General features: G+C 42.2%; 3 protein-coding genes across 6 annotated transcripts; 1 reads left to right on the top strand and 2 right to left on the bottom strand.

The window, feature by feature from the left end:
* The first annotated feature begins 1,698 nt into the window (after positions 1–1,698).
* LOC117949742 (zinc finger protein 90-like) lies at positions 1,699–4,527 on the top strand. 3 transcript variants are annotated; one of them, XM_034880275.1, is made up of 3 exons: positions 1,699–1,891; positions 2,949–3,838; positions 3,923–4,527. In XM_034880275.1, the coding sequence occupies exons 1-3, from the start codon at positions 1,699–1,701 to the stop codon at positions 4,028–4,030; spliced, it is 1,191 nt and encodes a 396-aa protein (XP_034736166.1). In that variant the 3' UTR covers positions 4,031–4,527. The 3 variants fall into 3 exon arrangements, with proteins under 3 accessions (XP_034736166.1, XP_034736165.1, XP_034736164.1); XM_034880274.1 differs by having other exon boundaries at positions 2,949–3,701; positions 3,786–4,527; XM_034880273.1 differs by having other exon boundaries at positions 2,949–4,527.
* Positions 4,528–6,361: 1,834 nt separating this feature from the next.
* LOC117949722 (E3 ubiquitin-protein ligase TRIM21-like) lies at positions 6,362–17,400 on the bottom strand. Of its 2 annotated transcripts, XM_034880247.1 has the most exons (3): positions 9,883–9,888; positions 9,801–9,815; positions 6,362–8,095 (listed from the first exon to the last, which is right to left on the bottom strand). In XM_034880247.1, the coding sequence occupies exon 3, from the start codon at positions 8,084–8,086 to the stop codon at positions 6,443–6,445; it is 1,644 nt and encodes a 547-aa protein (XP_034736138.1). In that variant the 5' UTR covers positions 8,087–8,095; positions 9,801–9,815; positions 9,883–9,888; the 3' UTR covers positions 6,362–6,442. The 2 variants fall into 2 exon arrangements, with proteins under 2 accessions (XP_034736138.1, XP_034736137.1); XM_034880246.1 differs by lacking the exons at positions 9,801–9,815; positions 9,883–9,888 and adding an exon at positions 17,312–17,400.
* On the bottom strand, positions 12,573–17,370 carry LOC117949748 (E3 ubiquitin-protein ligase TRIM38-like). Its single transcript, XM_034880282.1, has 2 exons — positions 17,312–17,370; positions 12,573–14,889 (listed from the first exon to the last, which is right to left on the bottom strand). The coding sequence occupies exon 2, from the start codon at positions 14,878–14,880 to the stop codon at positions 13,273–13,275; it is 1,608 nt and encodes a 535-aa protein (XP_034736173.1). The 5' UTR covers positions 14,881–14,889; positions 17,312–17,370; the 3' UTR covers positions 12,573–13,272.
* Positions 17,401–18,191: the final 791 nt, after the last annotated feature.

Below are 18,191 nucleotides of genomic sequence, written 5' to 3' on the forward strand. Positions count from 1 at the left end.
CATGTTGTCTTCATGTTGTCCTCATGTTGTCCCCATGGTGTCTTCATTTTGCCCTCATGTTGTCTTCATGTTGTCCCCATGGTGTCTTCATGTTGTCCCCATGTTGTCCTCATGTTGTCCTATAAGACATCCCTGGTCCCTCGGTCTGTCTGTCTGTCCACCACTTCGGTCCAGAAGTATCTTGAACACTACGAGATAGTTAGCTGTGAGATTGTGAACTTATTCATGTTCCTCAGAGGAGGATTTCCTCAGACTATAGGAGTCCTCCGTCTTTTCCCTTTGCGGTTCACATGTTGTGGTTTAAACTGAAATGTCTCAACAACTGTTGGATGAATTGTGATGCAGTTTGGTTCCGAGTTCAATACATTTTTCAATAATTAAACTGACGGCTCTTGTCTTTTTGTCTTGTGCAGATACATCATCATCAAGCTCTCTAACACGGATCTTAAATGCATCTCGCATGTGACAAATTGCAGAGAGAAGCTTTCCTTTTTTACTCTGATGTTACCATTATTAATTATGGAAAACAAATCCCCCCCTAATCCTTCATTATATGTTATAATCTGATGGGTATATAAAAGCAGGAAACAAGAATATAGAGACGTGGGCGTGTTTAAAAGGTGCTCACTTTTATTTTGAAAATAAAGTGTTACCGGAAACAGTTGCACTCAGCAGCGTAACAGTGTGTAAATACCAAATACTTCTAGTTTCCAACAGGTGAGCATGATTCCAAGAGGTAGATTAAGTAAAGTGCATGTAGTAGCTAGTTGTAGTTGTAAATCCCGCTGACCAACGCTTCAGAAGGTGCCGATATCCGATATTTAGGCACAAGCGAGCGGACAGCATCATCACAAAGACAACACGGTTTTATAAGAGCTTCTTTCCAGCTGCAGTGAGACTTTTGGCCAAAACAAAATGAAATATTTTGCTGTGTGTAACATATCTGTGCAATACACCTGTGCATCTTATTTATTTAATAATAACTGTGCACTTTAATATCTTTATAAGGGGCTGTCTTTAGGGGCCAAGGGCAATATGCATTTATATTTTTTGCAATTTAGGAATGCAACTTATTTATTTTGATTGGTACTTTTTACTGGTTTTGTGAAATTTGATTTATTTTTAATGTGAATGCTTGACGTGTCTTTTTGAACTCAACTTGACTCTGAGGAACTTCTGCACAAGAGTTCATATGTGTGAAAACACAAATGGCAAATAAAGTTCTTGAATCTTAATAAATCTTAAAAATTTTTGTTGCCATCCACTATTAAAAGTCTGAAGAAATCAGGAAGTGTTTATGCAGATACTTCCTTATTTCTGGACTGCAGTCCTGCTCTTCCTGTCACGCAGCGCATCAGACAGAACCGGAGTGAACCACCAGAGTCTGCATCGATAAACTTGGACACAAAGTGGACATTTTGGGGACGTTTTACCTCAGACTCCTCTCCGTTAGCCATGAATGCTAACTGAAGTTGGCGTAGCCTACTTGCCGGAAATGGATGAGCAGCGCTGGTGAGAGTGACTATTAGATAGAGACCAAACGGTATTTTTCACGGACCCACGTGGTCCAGATAAACCTGTCTGAATGGACTCTGTGCTGTTTACCTTCATTTGAAAACGTCGGAATTAACCCCGCTATTTCCGGGTGTCCTCGTAAACAAGCTAGCTAGCTTACTAGTAGACGGATCCGAACGTATCATGTCTAAAGTCCAAATGCTGAGAGCTCTTGTCCACCAGCGACTAACTGCGGCTGCTGAGGAGATATTTGGGCTGTTTGAAAGAACGATAGCAGAGCACGAGGAGGAACTCTGTCGTTTTAAAAAGGAGAACGAGCGACACCGGAAACTACTGCACGCCGTTTGCAACCCGGAAGTCCGGTTACACAGAGCAGGTTGGTTTCAGCTCCTCTGTTGTCATCACTTTAACTCTTGTGTTGTCCCCATGGGTCGAAAACGAACAAACATTTGACATTTTCGTCCCTTTTTCAGACTTACTAACACCATCTTACTACCACTACTGTTACACTACTTTTTGGAGTTCATGGTCCCTCAGTTATGTAGAATTATACCTAATATTTGAGTTAAAAAAACAGAAATTATGAATTATTTTGACTAATACTTAAGATCAGAGGAATGTCTTGTGGTAATTTGGTTAAAAAGAAACCCATATTTCAGACATAGACATTTTTTAAGGGGTCAAATTTGACCCGAGGACAACAGGGGGGGTTAAACTGCTGGGAAACCAGTGGTGGAGGCAGTCATCTTACAACTTTTACTGAACCAAAGGTAGAAATAACAAACGTCCCCTTCATGTAGGAAAGACAAGAGGCTGTCCTCGTTGGGTCAATTTAAAAATACTTGATTTCATTGTAAGATAACGAGTGGGCTGACATCTAATTTTCATATTTTATCAGCATAAGACATGGCTTTAAAAGCTCTTATCAAAATTGCACACACAAGAAACTAATTTCTGGCTAGAATAGCAGAATTGTTGGATATACTAGCCCTAAATACTGTAGCTGGAGCATTTATCTAACGCCACTGTGTGTAAGGCTGCCACATGTGGTACAGTCGCTCCTCTCAGTTGTGATAGAAATCCATGTCATATGAAGTGATGAACTGTCCGTAAAAACAAAATTCCTAACCCCATTAATTCATATGGGTATGACTATGTTCTTTGTGTTACCAATGATGTAATGGCTGTATAGCCAAATTATACCTCTAATCAACGCTATTATACATACACAAAAGTGTCTCTGTTATGTTATGTACCATTGGATATAACAATAACTAGTGGTGATACGCAGGTATCCGCAGTAAGAAAGATCCATAATTTCCATGTACCCACTTGAAAATAACCAATGACCCGTAACAGCATACTTTCAATTATATTTTGATATACAGTATATTGCGCCCTGCTAATACATGAATTTTCCTTTTTCTTGTCAGACGCCCAGCAACTGTTGGTGGTTAAAAAAGAGATTAAGCAGGAGGACCCAGACCCCCCACGCATTAAAGAGGAGCAGGACGAACTCTGGACCAGTCGGGAGGGGGAGCAGCTTCAAGGGCTGCAGGAGGCTGATATCAAGTTCCCGTTCATTTCTGTCCATGTGAAGAGTGAAGAAGATGATGAAGACAAAGCTCAGTCCTCACAGCTCCGTGAAAGCCAAACTGAGGAGAACACAGAGGCCGAGACAACAGGTGCTGATGGAGAGGACTGGGGAGGACCAGAACCAGCCAGGTATTCGGATCCAGATAGTCCTTTACAACCAGCTACTCATGACAAGACAGCAGACTCCTCTGAATGTGAGACTGATGACAGTCGTGACTGGGAGGAGTCTCAGTCAGGTGCAAACCCTCTGCTGAACTATGAAGAACCTGGAAGTGATGAGGAACCTCTGAAGAAACGCACTGGGGTCCCAAAAAAAGTGAAACAATTTAGTTGCTCACTTTGTGGTAAACAATTCTCTCGGAAGCACTCCTTAAAAAGTCACATGAAACTTCATTCAGAAGGAAAACACTTGACCTGCTCAGTCTGTAGAGCAATTTTTTCTCACAGCAGCATTATGGCGGTGCACATGAGAATCCACACAGGGGAGAAACCATTTAGCTGTTCGGTCTGTAGTAAAGGATTTGCCCAAGCGTCAACTCTGAAACAACACATGACTATCCACACAGGGGAGAAACCATTTAGTTGTTCATTTTGTACCAAAGTATTTGCACACCACACTACGCTGAGGCAACACATGAATGTTCACACCGGGGAGAAAGCGTTCAGTTGTTCAGTTTGTAGAAAAACATTTGCACGCCATAGCAATCTGACACGACACTTGACGGTCCACTCGGGAGAGAAGCAATTTAGTTGTTCCGTTTGTGATAAAAGATTTACAGACTTTAGTAATCTGAAGCGACACATGGTTAAACACACCGGGGAGAAACCATTCAGTTGCAGCGTTTGCGAGAAGAGATTCAATCGGCAGGATAGCGTCAAAAGTCACAAGTGTGTGGGTGGGAGCAGCGGAAATACATGAAGCCATACAGATTGCTTACAAGACTTGGTTTAAGACTGATCAGCTAAGAACTGTCAGACGTTAAAATGATCCTGCACAGCTAAAATTAAATTGAAATTCTGATTTATTTAACTTTTTCTATCTACGGTACTTTTTTGTTATTACATGTATTGACTGGTTAGACTTTTAAATGATCTAAAAGTAGTTTTTGTTCCCCAAACAGCACTATGGGCAACATTAGTGATTTAAAGCTATAGTGCGTAGTTTGTCTCCCCCATGAGGAAGTCCTAAGTAATGACAACAACACTGTTGGCGCGTCCTCTTTACCGGCGGAGTACATTTTTTTTCTTGGTACAATCGCTGACTGTAACATTTTGTAGGCGCTTCTTCAGGTTTTCAGCCACGCGCGTACCTGTTGCAGCGGTCTTCTTCGAAGCTGGACGCTGCCGTTTCCTTTCTCAGCTGTGACGTTAAACGCAACACTCGAGTTTCGGCACTCGAAAGTCTCTGGTTGACACCATTTTAATTTGTTAAAGCTTGTTATTAGTCTAAAACCCACGGGTCCGTTGCCGCCGAGCCATCTGCCAGATGTCACGGCCGGATTACCTTCCGCTCCGGTGGATTTACTGGTCCTCAGATCTCTCTGGGGGGAATCCAGACAGCTAGCTAGACTATCTGTCCAATCTGAGGACTATGGTTACCTGGTCCTCAGATCTCTGCAGGGTAAATCCAGACAGCTAGCTAGACTATCTGTCCAATCAGAGGACTATGGTTACCTGGTCCTCAGATCTCTGCAGGGTAAATCCAGACAGCTAGCTAGACTATCTGTCCAATCTGAGGACTATGGTTACCTGGTCCTCAGATCTCTGCAGGGTAAATGCAGACAGCTAGCTAGACTATCTGTCCAATCTGAGTTTCCTTTTGCTAAAACATTTGAACATAAACATGTTCCACCTAAACAAGTTCCATCCAGAGGTTATTTTGCAGAGACACCGACGCTTTGTCCGGCACTTAGCCCCGCCCAAGATGATTGTGATTGATTGTGATCTGATTCAACCAGAGCCCTTTTTACTCTCATTGCCTTCATACAACAAATGTCTATCTGACTAAAAAGATGCATTTAATCATGAAAACATTTTTAATGATTGAACCAGTGGCTCCAAGTTTTTTTTTTTGTGATAACATACAAGTAAGCTATCGTGTTTTCAGATGAGTTGTTAGCTGTTTCACCAAAAAGACGTCACCTCTCTGAATTTGGGAAACATGGTGTCATTCAAATAAGTTGAGGCACAAAGAAATACAATTATGCAGAACTGGTAAAAAGAATTATGAACACAAATTTGTGGAGCAGAAGGACACAACTGTGACGTAAACATGCAAAATGTCTCCCCTTTTCTTTCTTATGATTTATGTTCTCCCGTTCTGGTTGTTCGGTTTGAATTTGTGTTTCCATTACCTGTACGTCAGTGAAGATTTGGGTGGTACTCTTCTGGAAGTCTGGAGCTGTACACTGAGTACACAGGGTTTTCTTTGTGTAAAACATTTTTGTGTGCAAATAAATCATTAAGGATACAATTTTAAGTTTGAGTGCATTCAAAAATGTAGCACATCACAATCACTGTAGCATTTACAATTTTACTGTTACTAAACTATTTTAATGGGAAACGCAATAACCAAATCAACTATAATCGGGATCTCATTGCTGCTTTTTTTTTTTTAATCAGATCTCCACTTTAAAACATCATGGATATAGGTTTTTCCAAGTTTGTATGTGTGTGGAAGCAACAGAGACACAAAAATAACTTCCCAAATCCCAGAAAAAGTATTTTTTTCATAATATGGGCACGTGTCAAAAATACATATTTTCATATTTTATTTTGCCTGGAACCCAAAAATAGGCGCGTCGGTCCTATTTCTAGCATGCACCGTGCGTGCCACGCGGGCAGTGCAAGCTTGAACCTGTTAATATGGAAGCTGAAATAAAAACGGACACGTTTACGCCACGAGGCAGTGTGCAGCAGCCCTTGCTCGTCTGTTAAGAGTCTTTTGCAAGTCTTGTGGTTATCGTCTATGACCTAAGTACAGATACTTGTGTTAAAAATACTCTGGTAAAAGCAGAAGTACTGATTTAATTTCTTTGCTGAAGTAAAAGTAACAAAGTACAGGCTTGGAAATGTACTTAAAGTATAAAATTAAAGTAGCCTTGTGAATGACGACCATTCTTTATGTTAATCTACCTGGACCACGCAAATATTACTACAGTGCACGCTGAGAAATGTCAGTGGACATGGAGAAAAGGCTGTTTATATGTCATTGGCTACATTTTAAATGGATGTCTGCCAATAAGCCTAAAACACCACAAAATGATCACACAGTAAATATACATTTATTACATTAAATCTTACTGAATCTTTTGAATAAAATCAAAAAATTCTACTCAGTGGGATTGACGGGAGAGATGATCAGAGGGGCAGAGTTTTTACCACGGCTGTTATTACACGGACCAAAGTATGGGTGGAGTTTCTCAGTGAAGGAGCAGCCAGTAAAGGAGTAGATGAGAACCGCAGCATCAACGTCATAAAAGGAGACCAGACCCTCCTCATAATCCACAAAGACTCCCACCTTCTCAGGACGAGACTTCAGAGAGAGATGGACCACATTGCAGGCAAGAGCTTCATAGTTATTTTCATTCTTCAACCATATTGTCCAGAAACCATTTTGATAATTTGGTGGGATGTATCCCTTCCTGTTGACCGACTCTCTTGCCACTCCTAAATTCCAGTAAGTCTTCCATTTAACCTGAACCTCGTAGTAAAATCTTCCTGAAGAGAAACTCTGTTTTGATAAAACAAAATTACAAGTATCAAATCTCTCAGGATTGTCTGGGAGATTCTTCGTTACATCACCGTGTTGAACTTGTTTTCCATCATCAGACAAGATGAGGTTGGGATGTGCTGTATCAGGATCGAGAGTCAGATCCACCGCAGACCGCTGGACCCTCTTCAGCTCGGCCTCGGAGAGCAGCTTCTTCATCTGCTCGCTGAGCGTTTCCTCCAGCTGATTCACAGCTCTCACCACAGTCCCCTTAATTTGTGGATGGACTTTGACTTCCGTCCAGTCCTTTGTGGGTGGAGCTGTGTTGAGGAAGGCAAAGCTCTGGAGGAGGTGGAGGTGGTCTTCAGACTGGGAGAGCTTCTCTACCTCAGTGTTTCTCTTCTTCAGTTCAGAGATTTCATGTTCCAGCTCTGTGATGAAGCCTTCAGCCTGATTCTCTCTCTTTCTCTGCTTCTCTTTGATTGTGTCGATGAGCTCGGCCTGGCTTCTCTCAACAGACTCCTTCAGAGCCGTGAAGACCTGAACACCGTCTGCTATCTCTCTGTCTGCATCTTCCTCACTGAGCTCCACTGAGTGTTTGATCTCCTGAATCTTCAGTTGTCTCTTCTGGATCATCTGCTGAATTTCAGCCTCTGTCTTCCCCAGCTCGGCCTTCTTTCCTTCATATCCTTCTTTCAGAGGAACAACATCATGTGCCTTGTGGTCTGAAACGGTGCAGAGCATGCAGACACACATCTGGTCGGTCTTACAGAACAGCTCCAGCAGTTTATCGTGCTTCGTACACATCCTGCCTTCCAGGTTCTCAACAGGATCGATCAGCTGATGTCTTTTTAGGCCTGAACTTGTCAGATGAGGCTCCAGGTGAGTCTCACAGTAGGAGACCAGACACACCAGGCAGGACTTCAGGGCCTTCCGTTTGGTTCCAGTGCAGATGTCACAGGGAACTTCTCCTGGTTTGGACACATGTTGCTCTGAGCTGCTGCTGCTGGCTTTCTGTTGAGCTGACTGTCTGAACTGAGCGGCCATCTCAGATATGAAGGTATTGACTTGCAGCTCAGGTCTGGTGGTGAAAAGTCTTTTGCAGTTAGGACACTGATTGGGGGAATTAATGTCCCAGTGTTTAGTGATGCAGGTTTTACAGAAGTTGTGTCCACACGGTATGGTGACTGGATCAGTGAACACATCCAGACAGATGGAGCACAGGAACTGATCTTCAGTCAGCAGACAGCTGGCAGCAGCCATATCGACACTCTGAGGACAAAAAGTGTGAAAAATTCAAATTACTATGATCTTTTGGGTTTTTTCATTAAATCAAACTATGATTACTGGAATATAAGGAGAGCCATCTTGAATGCTGTTCTTCTATTGCACCTAATTGAGGTCCAAATTTACTGCAAAGCACATATGACCTATGGTTGTGAAATATATTCATTGTCTCATTCTGCGTGTGTTCGGGGTCTGATTTACGAAGACAGCTCATCATGCAGTCAGGTCCTGGACTATGCTGAGAGTGAAGTGGAGCTCAGATGAAACCTTGGCCCAGTTTAAAAATGTTCAAACCAGTTTGATATTAAGCCAAACACCAGACCGACACAAAGCATGTTCCCACTAGATTTTCCACTTGACTAAGGCGCTCCCGAGTGAGACTGATGAGAGAGCCCATAATGAAAGTGTAGCGACTCCAGCCCACATGGTTGCAGTAATGCGCCTCTAAGCCATGATGTAGCTGTATTAGCAGCGCAGTTTTAGTTTTCTTTGAGACTAACTGCTGTATCATCTTGTCAACCCCCCAAAAACCCATGAACTTTCTAGTGCGCCGTTAACCCTCTCCTACTGCTTCCGGTGCTATGAGGGAGATCACCCTCTCCCTCACGCTCTGAAGTAATATCTTCACATAGCGGCTCATTTGTTTGCTTATAAAAGAGACATAACATTATGTTAATGATGTTGGCATATTGCTTAACCGTCATGTTGTCCTCCGGTCAAATTGACCTGTTTCCTATATCAATGCTCTTTTTAATTCCCCAAATTAACATAATTGAAAATTGATTGAAACAGAAATTAGGAATCATGAGACTAAAATTAAAGGAATGGATGTTGATGATAATCACAGACTGGAATATGTCAACTTTTACTCAATACTATTTCAAAAAACACTTCCATTTGTTTTACAATGCTATAAAATTGAATAAGACGCCCCAAAATTAATGAAAGTAGAGATTTGTACTTGGCAAAGAGCGTTGGGTGGAATCAATCATGTTATTTTGGGGAATTAAAAAGAACATTGATATAGGACAACGGGTCCATTTGACCCAAGGACAACATGAGGGTTAAACGCTGGGAACTAGGGAAGCTGAAAACAAACCGATGAATCAAATTAGAGGCGGGGACAGATTATCATAAAAGGCGAGAAACAAACAAAGGCTGGAAAATTGATGACAAGTGGAAAGAGACAAAAAGTGGACTTTAAAATAAAACAGGAAGTCCATGAAAACAAACAGAAAACATGAATGTGCAGGAGAAAAGATTAAAGCTACTGCTCTGGACTGCAAGAAATGCTACATCCACAACCCCCACGGCCTTGATGGACTTCTGGTAAACATTTGTCCTGAGTGGGACTTCCTGTCCGAGTAGAACTCAGGTTTTGAGTCAATACAGTTGTTATGATCAGCTGTTCTGTCTTACAAAGACAGACAGCAGGTACCACGAGACCCTGAGGCTGAGAGGAAAGAGTTTAGTTACAAAAGGGTGTTAGTTATATAACTTGTAAAACATAAATTTCCTGTCTTTATTAGCAATAAAAGAGCAATTCAGACACTGTACTCTGTATTTTGGATGATCCAAAGGGAATCTAAGCTAGGCTAGTTGGCTAGCAGACCTACTGTATCTGCTGTTTCATTGTTCTGGATACTGGTTTTAAATATGGAGTGAGTGCATTTAATCTCCGTGTACTCACCAGTGTTTGGCAGAGCTTCTGAAAAATAGCTGCTGGATTCAGTTGTTTCTTTAAAGAGTGCAGAGAGAGTTGTCGTGACTACAGCTCTGCTGTTGCTCACACACACTTTGACTTTCACTTCAGGATATTTGAGTGGCAGTTCTCCTCTTCCACTGTTGCTCCACCTCTCACTGGATCTCCGTCTGGGAGGTTTTATTAACTCTTTCCAAACTGGTTACCATCTTTTTTCCATGTGACTGGTTACTCATTGGTCACATTACAGGAGAGAAAGGTTTAAAAAAAAATCCTAAGATACAAAACTTTTGTCATTGTGTCACAAGTAAGCTTCTCTGTGATTTGAAGGTTTTTAAAGTAAATTACTTCTTTTAAGGAATTCTTAATTTAAATTAAAAGTGCATATTTCACAAATGGCTCCTTAATTGGAGAGAGAAGAAGGTCCTTATTAATTTACCACCTCTGGAAAACATGGATGATATTTAATCATGACTTTTATTTTCATGAATTATCTTGTAAATGTTATAGTGTAGACATTTGAAGGTCTAGGAGATTAAAGGCCCGTGACACACCAACCTGATAATCGGCCGTCGGACAGTCTGGCGAGGTCGGGGACTCGAGTCGGTTCGGTGTGTCAGCCGGGGGGGCTGTTGGCCTTCATTTGGGCATGTTGAATCGGAAGGCGGGCAGTTGGGCTCAGAGACCGATCTGATTGGTGGAGTGCTAACCCAGAAATAACGAGCGGGACGAGTGACAAACGCCTCTCAAAATCTGGTCAAAATCTTTCAAACTGACCGTTGTCGATCTGAAATGAAGATTCAGCGGCTGCACGGCCGATTTCTTGCGTAAAATGTTTTCAGAAACAGGTTTCAGTGAAGAGAAGCTAGGCCCACGTGACGCGGTCGTCATTTCTGGTTTTCATGTTTTGTTTGTCGGTCATAGTCTGTCCACCAGAGGACGCTCTACAACGTCCCTGTTAGTGATGGCGTTCCATAGTCTGTCCACCAGAGGACGCTCTACAACGTCCCTGTTAGTGATGGTGTTGCATAGTCTGTCCACCAGAGGACGCTCTACAACGTCCCTGTTAGTGATGGCGTTCCATAGTCTGTCCACCAGAGGACGCTCTACAACGTCCCTGTTAGTGATGGTGTTGCATAGTCTGTCCACCAGAGGACGCTCTACAACGTCCCTGCTAGTGATGGTGTTGCATAGTCTGTCCACCAGAGGACGCTCTACAACGTCCCCGTTAGTGATGGCGTTCCATAGTCTGTCCACCAGAGGACGCTCTACAACTTGCCTGTTGGCAACACAGATTTTGTTTTGTTTTTGTTAATGTGTTTTTGTTCAAAGGACTTAAAGTGTCATATCGTAAGTTTGTATTTTATACATTTTATTTATCAGAACTTTAAACTTTAACAAAGAACTATTGTTAGGGAAATCTGTTTATGTTTTGTAACGTGTTTCTGGATTTAAAAAAATATATATATTGGCCGATATATCAGCATATCGGATTTTCAACAACCAAATATTCGTATCGGTATAGGTGTTAAATAGGTGACAGGTTGGTGAATATGGTAGGACTGTAATAGGAATGATGAATATAAGATGGGTGTCTCACTGGGGTGTCGGTCAGAACACAAAGGAGTCAATGCAGTTCAATCCAGACCAGAACTTTACTTCAGGTGTTGAAGGATTTACACAGCACAGCATGGCACAATAGGGTACACTGTTTGGCAGGTAATGGCTATATGTGCATATAGCTATCTATGTGTAGGCGATTAGGAATATCTTTGTCTTCATGCGTGTGTGGGTGTGTGTGGTCTGAAATAAACAAGAACAAACGAAATAACATGAATATTAATTTCTCACTATCAAAATAGCTGCATCATTTACATTAAGACAGGCTAAACTGATATTTCTTAACTAATAGTTCTAATGGCACAACAGTATTTACTAGTGAAATGCAATACAACACTGCCACCTAGTGGCCAACTGAATTAACATTATACTGCCCGCAAGGGCTCTGAAATCTTTCGACGAGTGGCCACTTATCGATTCACAAATGTGCCACATCTTACACACAGCATACATTGTGAGGAACAGGTCAAGTAAGGCAAAATAATGTCACATCTAATTGTTAACATAGATAAACCAGGTTACAGTTTACGTGGATGACAACATTAATCACAGAATATAAGGATTTACAAAAGCAAAAGTAATTGCCGTATATGCGAGGTTATACTGACTTGCGCTAAACATGTATCTAACCAAACTACGTGATAATACTTAAGCATATCTCTCATACAATGCTCAAAGGCATCTAAACATGAAGGGATTACACTGAACAACTCACTTCTCAGCAATGACGCACATATCGCACACCCAGCCGCTGTCTCCCTCCGGACCCGCTGCGCATCCACCCCAAGGTGATGGCTGGAAATGGTCATACTGGGGTTAGGGGTTGGGGGTTTAGGTGTAAGGGGTTAGGGGGCTAGGGTTTAGGGTTAAGGGTTAGGGTTTAGGGTTAGTAGTTAGGGTTTAGGGTTGGGGGTTAGGGATTTAAGTGTAGGGGTTAGGGGGTTCGGGGTTTAGGTGTAGGGGTTAGGGGTTTAGGTGTAGGGTGTTAGGATTAGGGTTTAGGGTTAGGGGTTTAGGGTTAGGAGTTAGGGTTAGGGTTTAGGGTTAGGGTTGGGGGTTAGGGTTAGGGGTTTAGGTGCAGGGGGTTAGCATTAGGGTTAGGGGTTTAGGGTTAGGAGTTAGGGTTAGGGTTTAGGGTTTCTCCCTTGTTTCTACTTGTTCCCGTGTCTTTGGTCTCTGTGCTTTCTTTGTCTCTTGTCGGATCATTGTCGGCTGTAGGTGTCTGTTACTGTATCGTCTCCCCTTCCTGGTAGTTTGTTCCCTGTCGTGTCTTCTGGTTTTTCTTCGCTTGTGCCTGCCTTCTTGGGGACACCTTATTTCGTAAGACTATTTTTGTTTAATAAATTCTAAACTCTGCATTTGGGTCGAAGTCTCGCCATTCCTGACATACAAAATAGACTAGGTTGTTTTCCACTTAGCTGGATCTCTCAACAACCTTATGAGATGGTAATGACTGTTCTAGTATTTATTTAGATTTTGAGTGCAAAACACATATAAACAAATAGTCTTACAGTCTTTTCTTTGGTAAGAGGCCATGGTATGAGCAGGATTCCTGATGATGGACACATCATCCCTTACATAATTTAAAAAATCATTCCAACTAATAATTATAATCAAATGAATCTACTCTGAGGCAATTATATCTTTCTTAAACTGTCCTTTGTCACACTGAAGTGTGGCTAATCTTTACGATAAAGCTAAAGCCAGGCTGTCAGACCAGGCTTGGATATTTAAACAGTCCTTCCTTGATTGGCGTTATGTTCCATGCAGTGGTGATGTAGCATTAATAGGTCTTAATCCCCAAAAATTCTGGATTAATCCAGAAAAATTGCTTCCCTTTTTATTGTAATACACAACTGTCATTTATGCTGTGGATTTTAACACCGTTATTCGGGCAGGGACTAAAGAATGGGTAGATTCTCTCAGGGAAAGAGCAGCCAGTAAAGGAATAGATAAGCGCTGCAGTATCAATGTCATGAAATGAGACCAGACCCTCCTCATAATCCACAAACACCCCCACTTTCTCAGGTTTGGTCTTCAGAGAGAGAAGGATTGAAGGGCCAGCAGGAGCATAGTACCCACTTGTACCAAACATTTTCCACTTATGACATACAGTCCAGTAACCATTTGACGGACTCAGTATGGTTTCTTCCTTTATGTGGGTCAACTTCCTGGTCACTCCTAAAGTCCAATCTGACCACTTTTTAAGATGAACCTTGAAATAAAACCTTCCTGAAGTGAAAGCCTGCTTTGATAAGACACATCTGCACTCTTTACCCTGATTTTCCTGTCTAACATTAGACTGGGTGGGTCTGGGATGTACTATATCAGGATCAAGTGTCACATCCACCGCATACTGCTGGATCCTCTTCATCTCGGCCTCAAAAAGCTTCTTCATCAGTTTACTGAGCGTCTCCTCCAGCTGATACACAGCTCTCACCACTGTCCCCTCGTAATTAGGTAGACGGACGCTGATGTTTGTCCAGTTCTTGGTAGGTGGAGCGGCATTTAGGGACACAAAGCTCTTCAGGAGGTGGAGGTGGTCTTCAGACTGTGAGAGCTGCTCCAACTCAGTGCTTCTCTTCTTCAGTGCAGATATTTCCTGTTCCAGCTCTTTGATGAAGCCTTCAGCCTGTTTCTTTGACTTTCTCTGCTTCTCTTTGATTGTGTCGATGAGCTCGGCCTGGCTTCTCTCAGCAGACTTCTTCAGAGCCGTGAAGACCTGAACACCATCTGCTATCTCTCTGTCTGCGCCTTTGTCACTGAGCTCCACTGAGTGTTTGATCTCCTGAATCTTCAGTTGTCTCGTCTGGATCATCTGCTGAATTTCAGCATCTGTCTTCCCCAGCTCGGCCTTCTTTCCTTCATATCCTTCTTTCAGAGGAACAACATCATGTGCCTTGTGGTCTGAAACGGTGCAGAGCGTGCAGACACACATCTGGTCGGTCTTACAGAACATCTCCAGCAGTTTATCGTGCTTCCTACACATCCTGCCTTCCAGGTTCTCCACAGGGTCAATCAGCTGATGTCTTTTCAGGCCTGACTTTGTCAGATGAGGCTCCAGGTGAGTCTCACAGTAGGAGACCAGACACACCAGGCAGGACTTCAGGGCCTTCCGTTTGGTTCCAGTGCAGATGTCACAGGGAACTTCTCCTGGTTTGGACACATGTTGCTCTGAGCTGCTGCTGCTGCTGGCTTTCTGTTGAGCTGACTGTTTGAACTCAGCAGCCATCTCACAGATGAAGGCATTGACTTGCAGCTCAGGTCTGGTGGTGAAAAGTCTTTTGCAGTTTGGACACTGACACCTGACCTTACTATCCCAGTGTTGAGTGATGCAGGTTTTACAGAAGTTGTGTCCACATGGTATGGTGACTGGATCAGTGAACACATTCAGACAGATGGAGCACAGGAACTTATCTTCAGTCAGCAGACAGCTGGCAGCAGCCATATTAACACTCTGAGGACAAAGGTGTAAAAAACAAAACTAATAACATATCACTTGATTACTTGTTTCAAAACATAAAACTATTAGTGGAATATTAGGAGAGTCATACTAAATTCTGTTATATTGTCAAATTTGACGGTTTCCATGAAGCATTTTTTGTTCGATATCACTTAATTGGGATAAAAACACGTGGATGGTAACATCGCTATTGACTAGCTGGCCGGCCTTTAAATTTGTCAAGTGTAATAACTTAAAGCTTTAGTGCGTAACCTTTTGATATTAATGAACGTTACGTTCGGGACATTGCCAAAGTAGTTGATACAACGCTAATTAAGACTCTCAGCTCCACACAACTCTCTCTGGGTCTCTCTGTATAACCACGTTCAGAAGATTGAGGTGACTTACCCGCACAGAAACTCAAGTGATTCAGAAATTTGACATTTTTGTCCCTTTTTCAGACAGTTTTTTGAGTTTTAACTAAACTAAACACTAACACTTTCACTAACACCACCTTGCTTGTTAATATGGTTAAAAAGAAACCCATATTTCAGATATAGAATTTTTTTTAACAGGAGGGTTAATCCTCTGTGTTCTCCTTGGCTTCTAGCAATTATATGGATGAGGGGTGGGGGCTTGTGCGTGATCACAGAAGGCTTGTATCATGTGGATGCGCTGACAGTGTTAGAATTGCTCGGGGGGGCGACAGAAACTACACACTATAGCTTTAATTTTTCAGTCATTCCTCCTTGTCACATCGTAGGAAAGCACTTTGCCATTGCCAGAGTGACAACTTAGTTTGGCTAATTTTTCAAAGGCATCTTAAATGGGTGGAAGTAGCAAGCTAACGTTAGCTAACTAATGTTAACCAGCGGCCACACCCGCTCCGCTCTACACCGACGGGCAACTTCTTAGCAGCATCAACGGAAGACAGACCAGGAGATGAGCATCTGGTTAGCCATGTCCTGGTCTCCAACCGTAGGCTCTTTGCAGTTCTGACGCTGGGTGTCACAGCAACGTTTGTATCCGGTCACCCTTTTTGAATGACTCATAGATTACAGAGCCTTGCTGGTTTGGAGAGGTATTTCCTTGCATGCATGCGCAGAACATGGTACCTGGCCTGCTGTAGTCCCTGACTTGTGTTCCAGTGCAAATCTTTGGCCAAGACAAAGGCAACGCGGGCCACTATGAGTCGGCCATTGTCGCCAGTGGTTCTTTGTCGCTTGGTGTGTCACAGACTTTAGGAACTTGATAGTGTCACTGCTTAATGTGAGGAGAGTGCAGATTTCAGTTGTGCATGCTCAGATGTAAACTGTTTACGACATAACTGTCATGCTGAAATTTGTGAAATCCATGAAATACAAACAATAACAGAAGATGGGAATCATTTCAAAACTTTGTAGCTATCTGGCTATGATTGTTTGGTTGTTGTGTTTGACTGCTAGCTTGTAGCTTGTAGCTAAGCTAGCAGTCATTTCAAAAACGTTTTAGCTATCTATGATTGATTGCTAACGTTAGCTCAAAACGCCATTCAACTGACAGCATTTAGTTGTGTTTGATGCTAACTTGTAGCCAACAGTGGACTAACTTGGTTAAGGAGGTCAATTTTTACTGTATTGACATTACAGGAATCTCTCGTTAGCATTTTGTATGCTACTTGGCGCAAAGTGACGCATGCGCAACTTAAATCTGCACTCAACTTATATCAGGGAGTGACAATAGTCATAAAAACTGCTTTATAAGAATTAATATAGCAGCAAACAATGATTTGCTTTGTTAAGATATGGTGGAGTAATGGCTTCCTGAGCAGAGATTAAAGTCACACTCCCTGTGTGTGTGTGTGTGTGTGTGTGTGTGTGTGTGTGTGTGTGTGTGTGTGTGTGTGTGTGTGTGAGATGATCTGAGTTGATAAGAGGTGCGAACGCGTATGCATGTGAGTGCTTTGTGAGTCAAGGGCCCTGACGACATGTCATGAAATAGGAAACTGTCTGTGAGAGACTTTAGTTTTCAGTATTTTGAGTACAGCCCCTTTTAAAGTAGAAATACCTACAATTTGTATACATGTACATACTGAGTACCTGAGTATGCAGACCTACCTTCTTTCCACCAATGCCATTTGTTAAATATTTAGCTGTTCTGTCTTACAAAGCTAGACGGCAGGAAATACAGAGACAGTAAAGTCCCACTTCCTAGTTCAAGGGTACTTCCCAAAGTGTATGTGTTTACAAGTTGTAAACATTTCCATTTTGTACTTTTTTTTTATAATCAATGAACAAAATTGACAAATTAAATCAGACATCACAGCCAACTCTGTTTTTCATCAATCCAAAGGAACTCTAAGGCTAGTTGTTCATCTGTGGTCACGTTGTTTCTCTTTGTTCGGGATTCTGGTTTTAACTTTGAACAAATATTGAGTGTATTTTGTCTGTGTACTCACCAGTGTTAGGCAGAGATGATGTTGTTGAGAAAAAGCTGTCGTATTCAGTTGTTTCTTTGGAGAGAAACGGAGGGAGTTGTCTCTTCTGCAACACTAACTTTTACTTTCAATTCAGAAAATGTTCACTTTCAGTGTTGCTCCACCTCTCAGGGGCCCGTTGCCGAGAGGGAGAGGTAGAAGAAGTGTTTCGATCCTTTACTTAAGTAAAAGTACTAAAGTTTACACGTCACACCGTACTAATTAGTGGATGTGCTTTTTAAATACCTTATTCATTTTAAAGTGCTCATATTATGCATTTTCAGGTTCATGATTGTATTAGGAGGTTGTACCAGAAAAGGTTTATGTGGTTTCATTTTCAGAAAACACTCTATTGAAGTGCAGCCTTTACTTCAGTGAGACATGTGCGTCTTTTTGTGTCACTTTGTGTCACCTTGTAACACACGTTATAACGTGTGTTACAAGGTGATGATAGGTTAGGATGCTCACCTAGCTGCCAGCGTGACAACCCCTCAGACCAGGCTAGTTATAGACCGGAGGCCCACAGAGTTCAGATAGTTGTATCGCCATGTCCAGGACGCAGTGCACGATTAGAACGTTACGTTTGAAAGAGTAATTTGTTAACATTTGAATAACATACCACTCTGAAACGTCTTGCTCCGGTCTAGGTTGTGAAGCTGGTTCGGGTTGGTCTGTCCGTGTTTTGGTTCGAACATGTAGCCTACTGCTGAGCCGTAGCCATGGTTACAGGCTGAAGCAGGATTGTTTTGGATAACAATAGCTTGCTTGTCAGGGCCCGCCTTAATCTGCTTCTGACTGGCTAGTAGTCCTTACCTAGGTACTGTCAGGGTCCTCATACTCTGCTTCTGACTGGCTAGTAGTC

Source organism: Etheostoma cragini, chromosome 8 (assembly GCF_013103735.1).
Source record: "Etheostoma cragini isolate CJK2018 chromosome 8, CSU_Ecrag_1.0, whole genome shotgun sequence".
Lineage (NCBI taxonomy): Eukaryota > Metazoa > Chordata > Actinopteri > Perciformes > Percidae > Etheostoma > Etheostoma cragini.

What these genes read in the sequence shown, in the direction of transcription:
- LOC117949742 (XM_034880273.1), top strand. Translation starts at nt 1,699, where the DNA reads ATGTCTAAAGTCCAAATGCTGAGAGCTCTTGTCCACCAGCGACTAACT. An exon ending in AGTCCGGTTACACAGAGCAG is followed by an intron (nt 1,892 to 2,948) that starts GTTGGTTTCAGC and finishes TTTTCTTGTCAG; the next exon opens with ACGCCCAGCAACTGTTGGTG.
- LOC117949722 (XM_034880246.1), bottom strand. Translation starts at nt 8,086, where the DNA reads ATGGCTGCTGCCAGCTGTCTGCTGACTGAAGATCAGTTCCTGTGCTCC.
- LOC117949748 (XM_034880282.1), bottom strand. Translation starts at nt 14,880, where the DNA reads ATGGCTGCTGCCAGCTGTCTGCTGACTGAAGATAAGTTCCTGTGCTCC.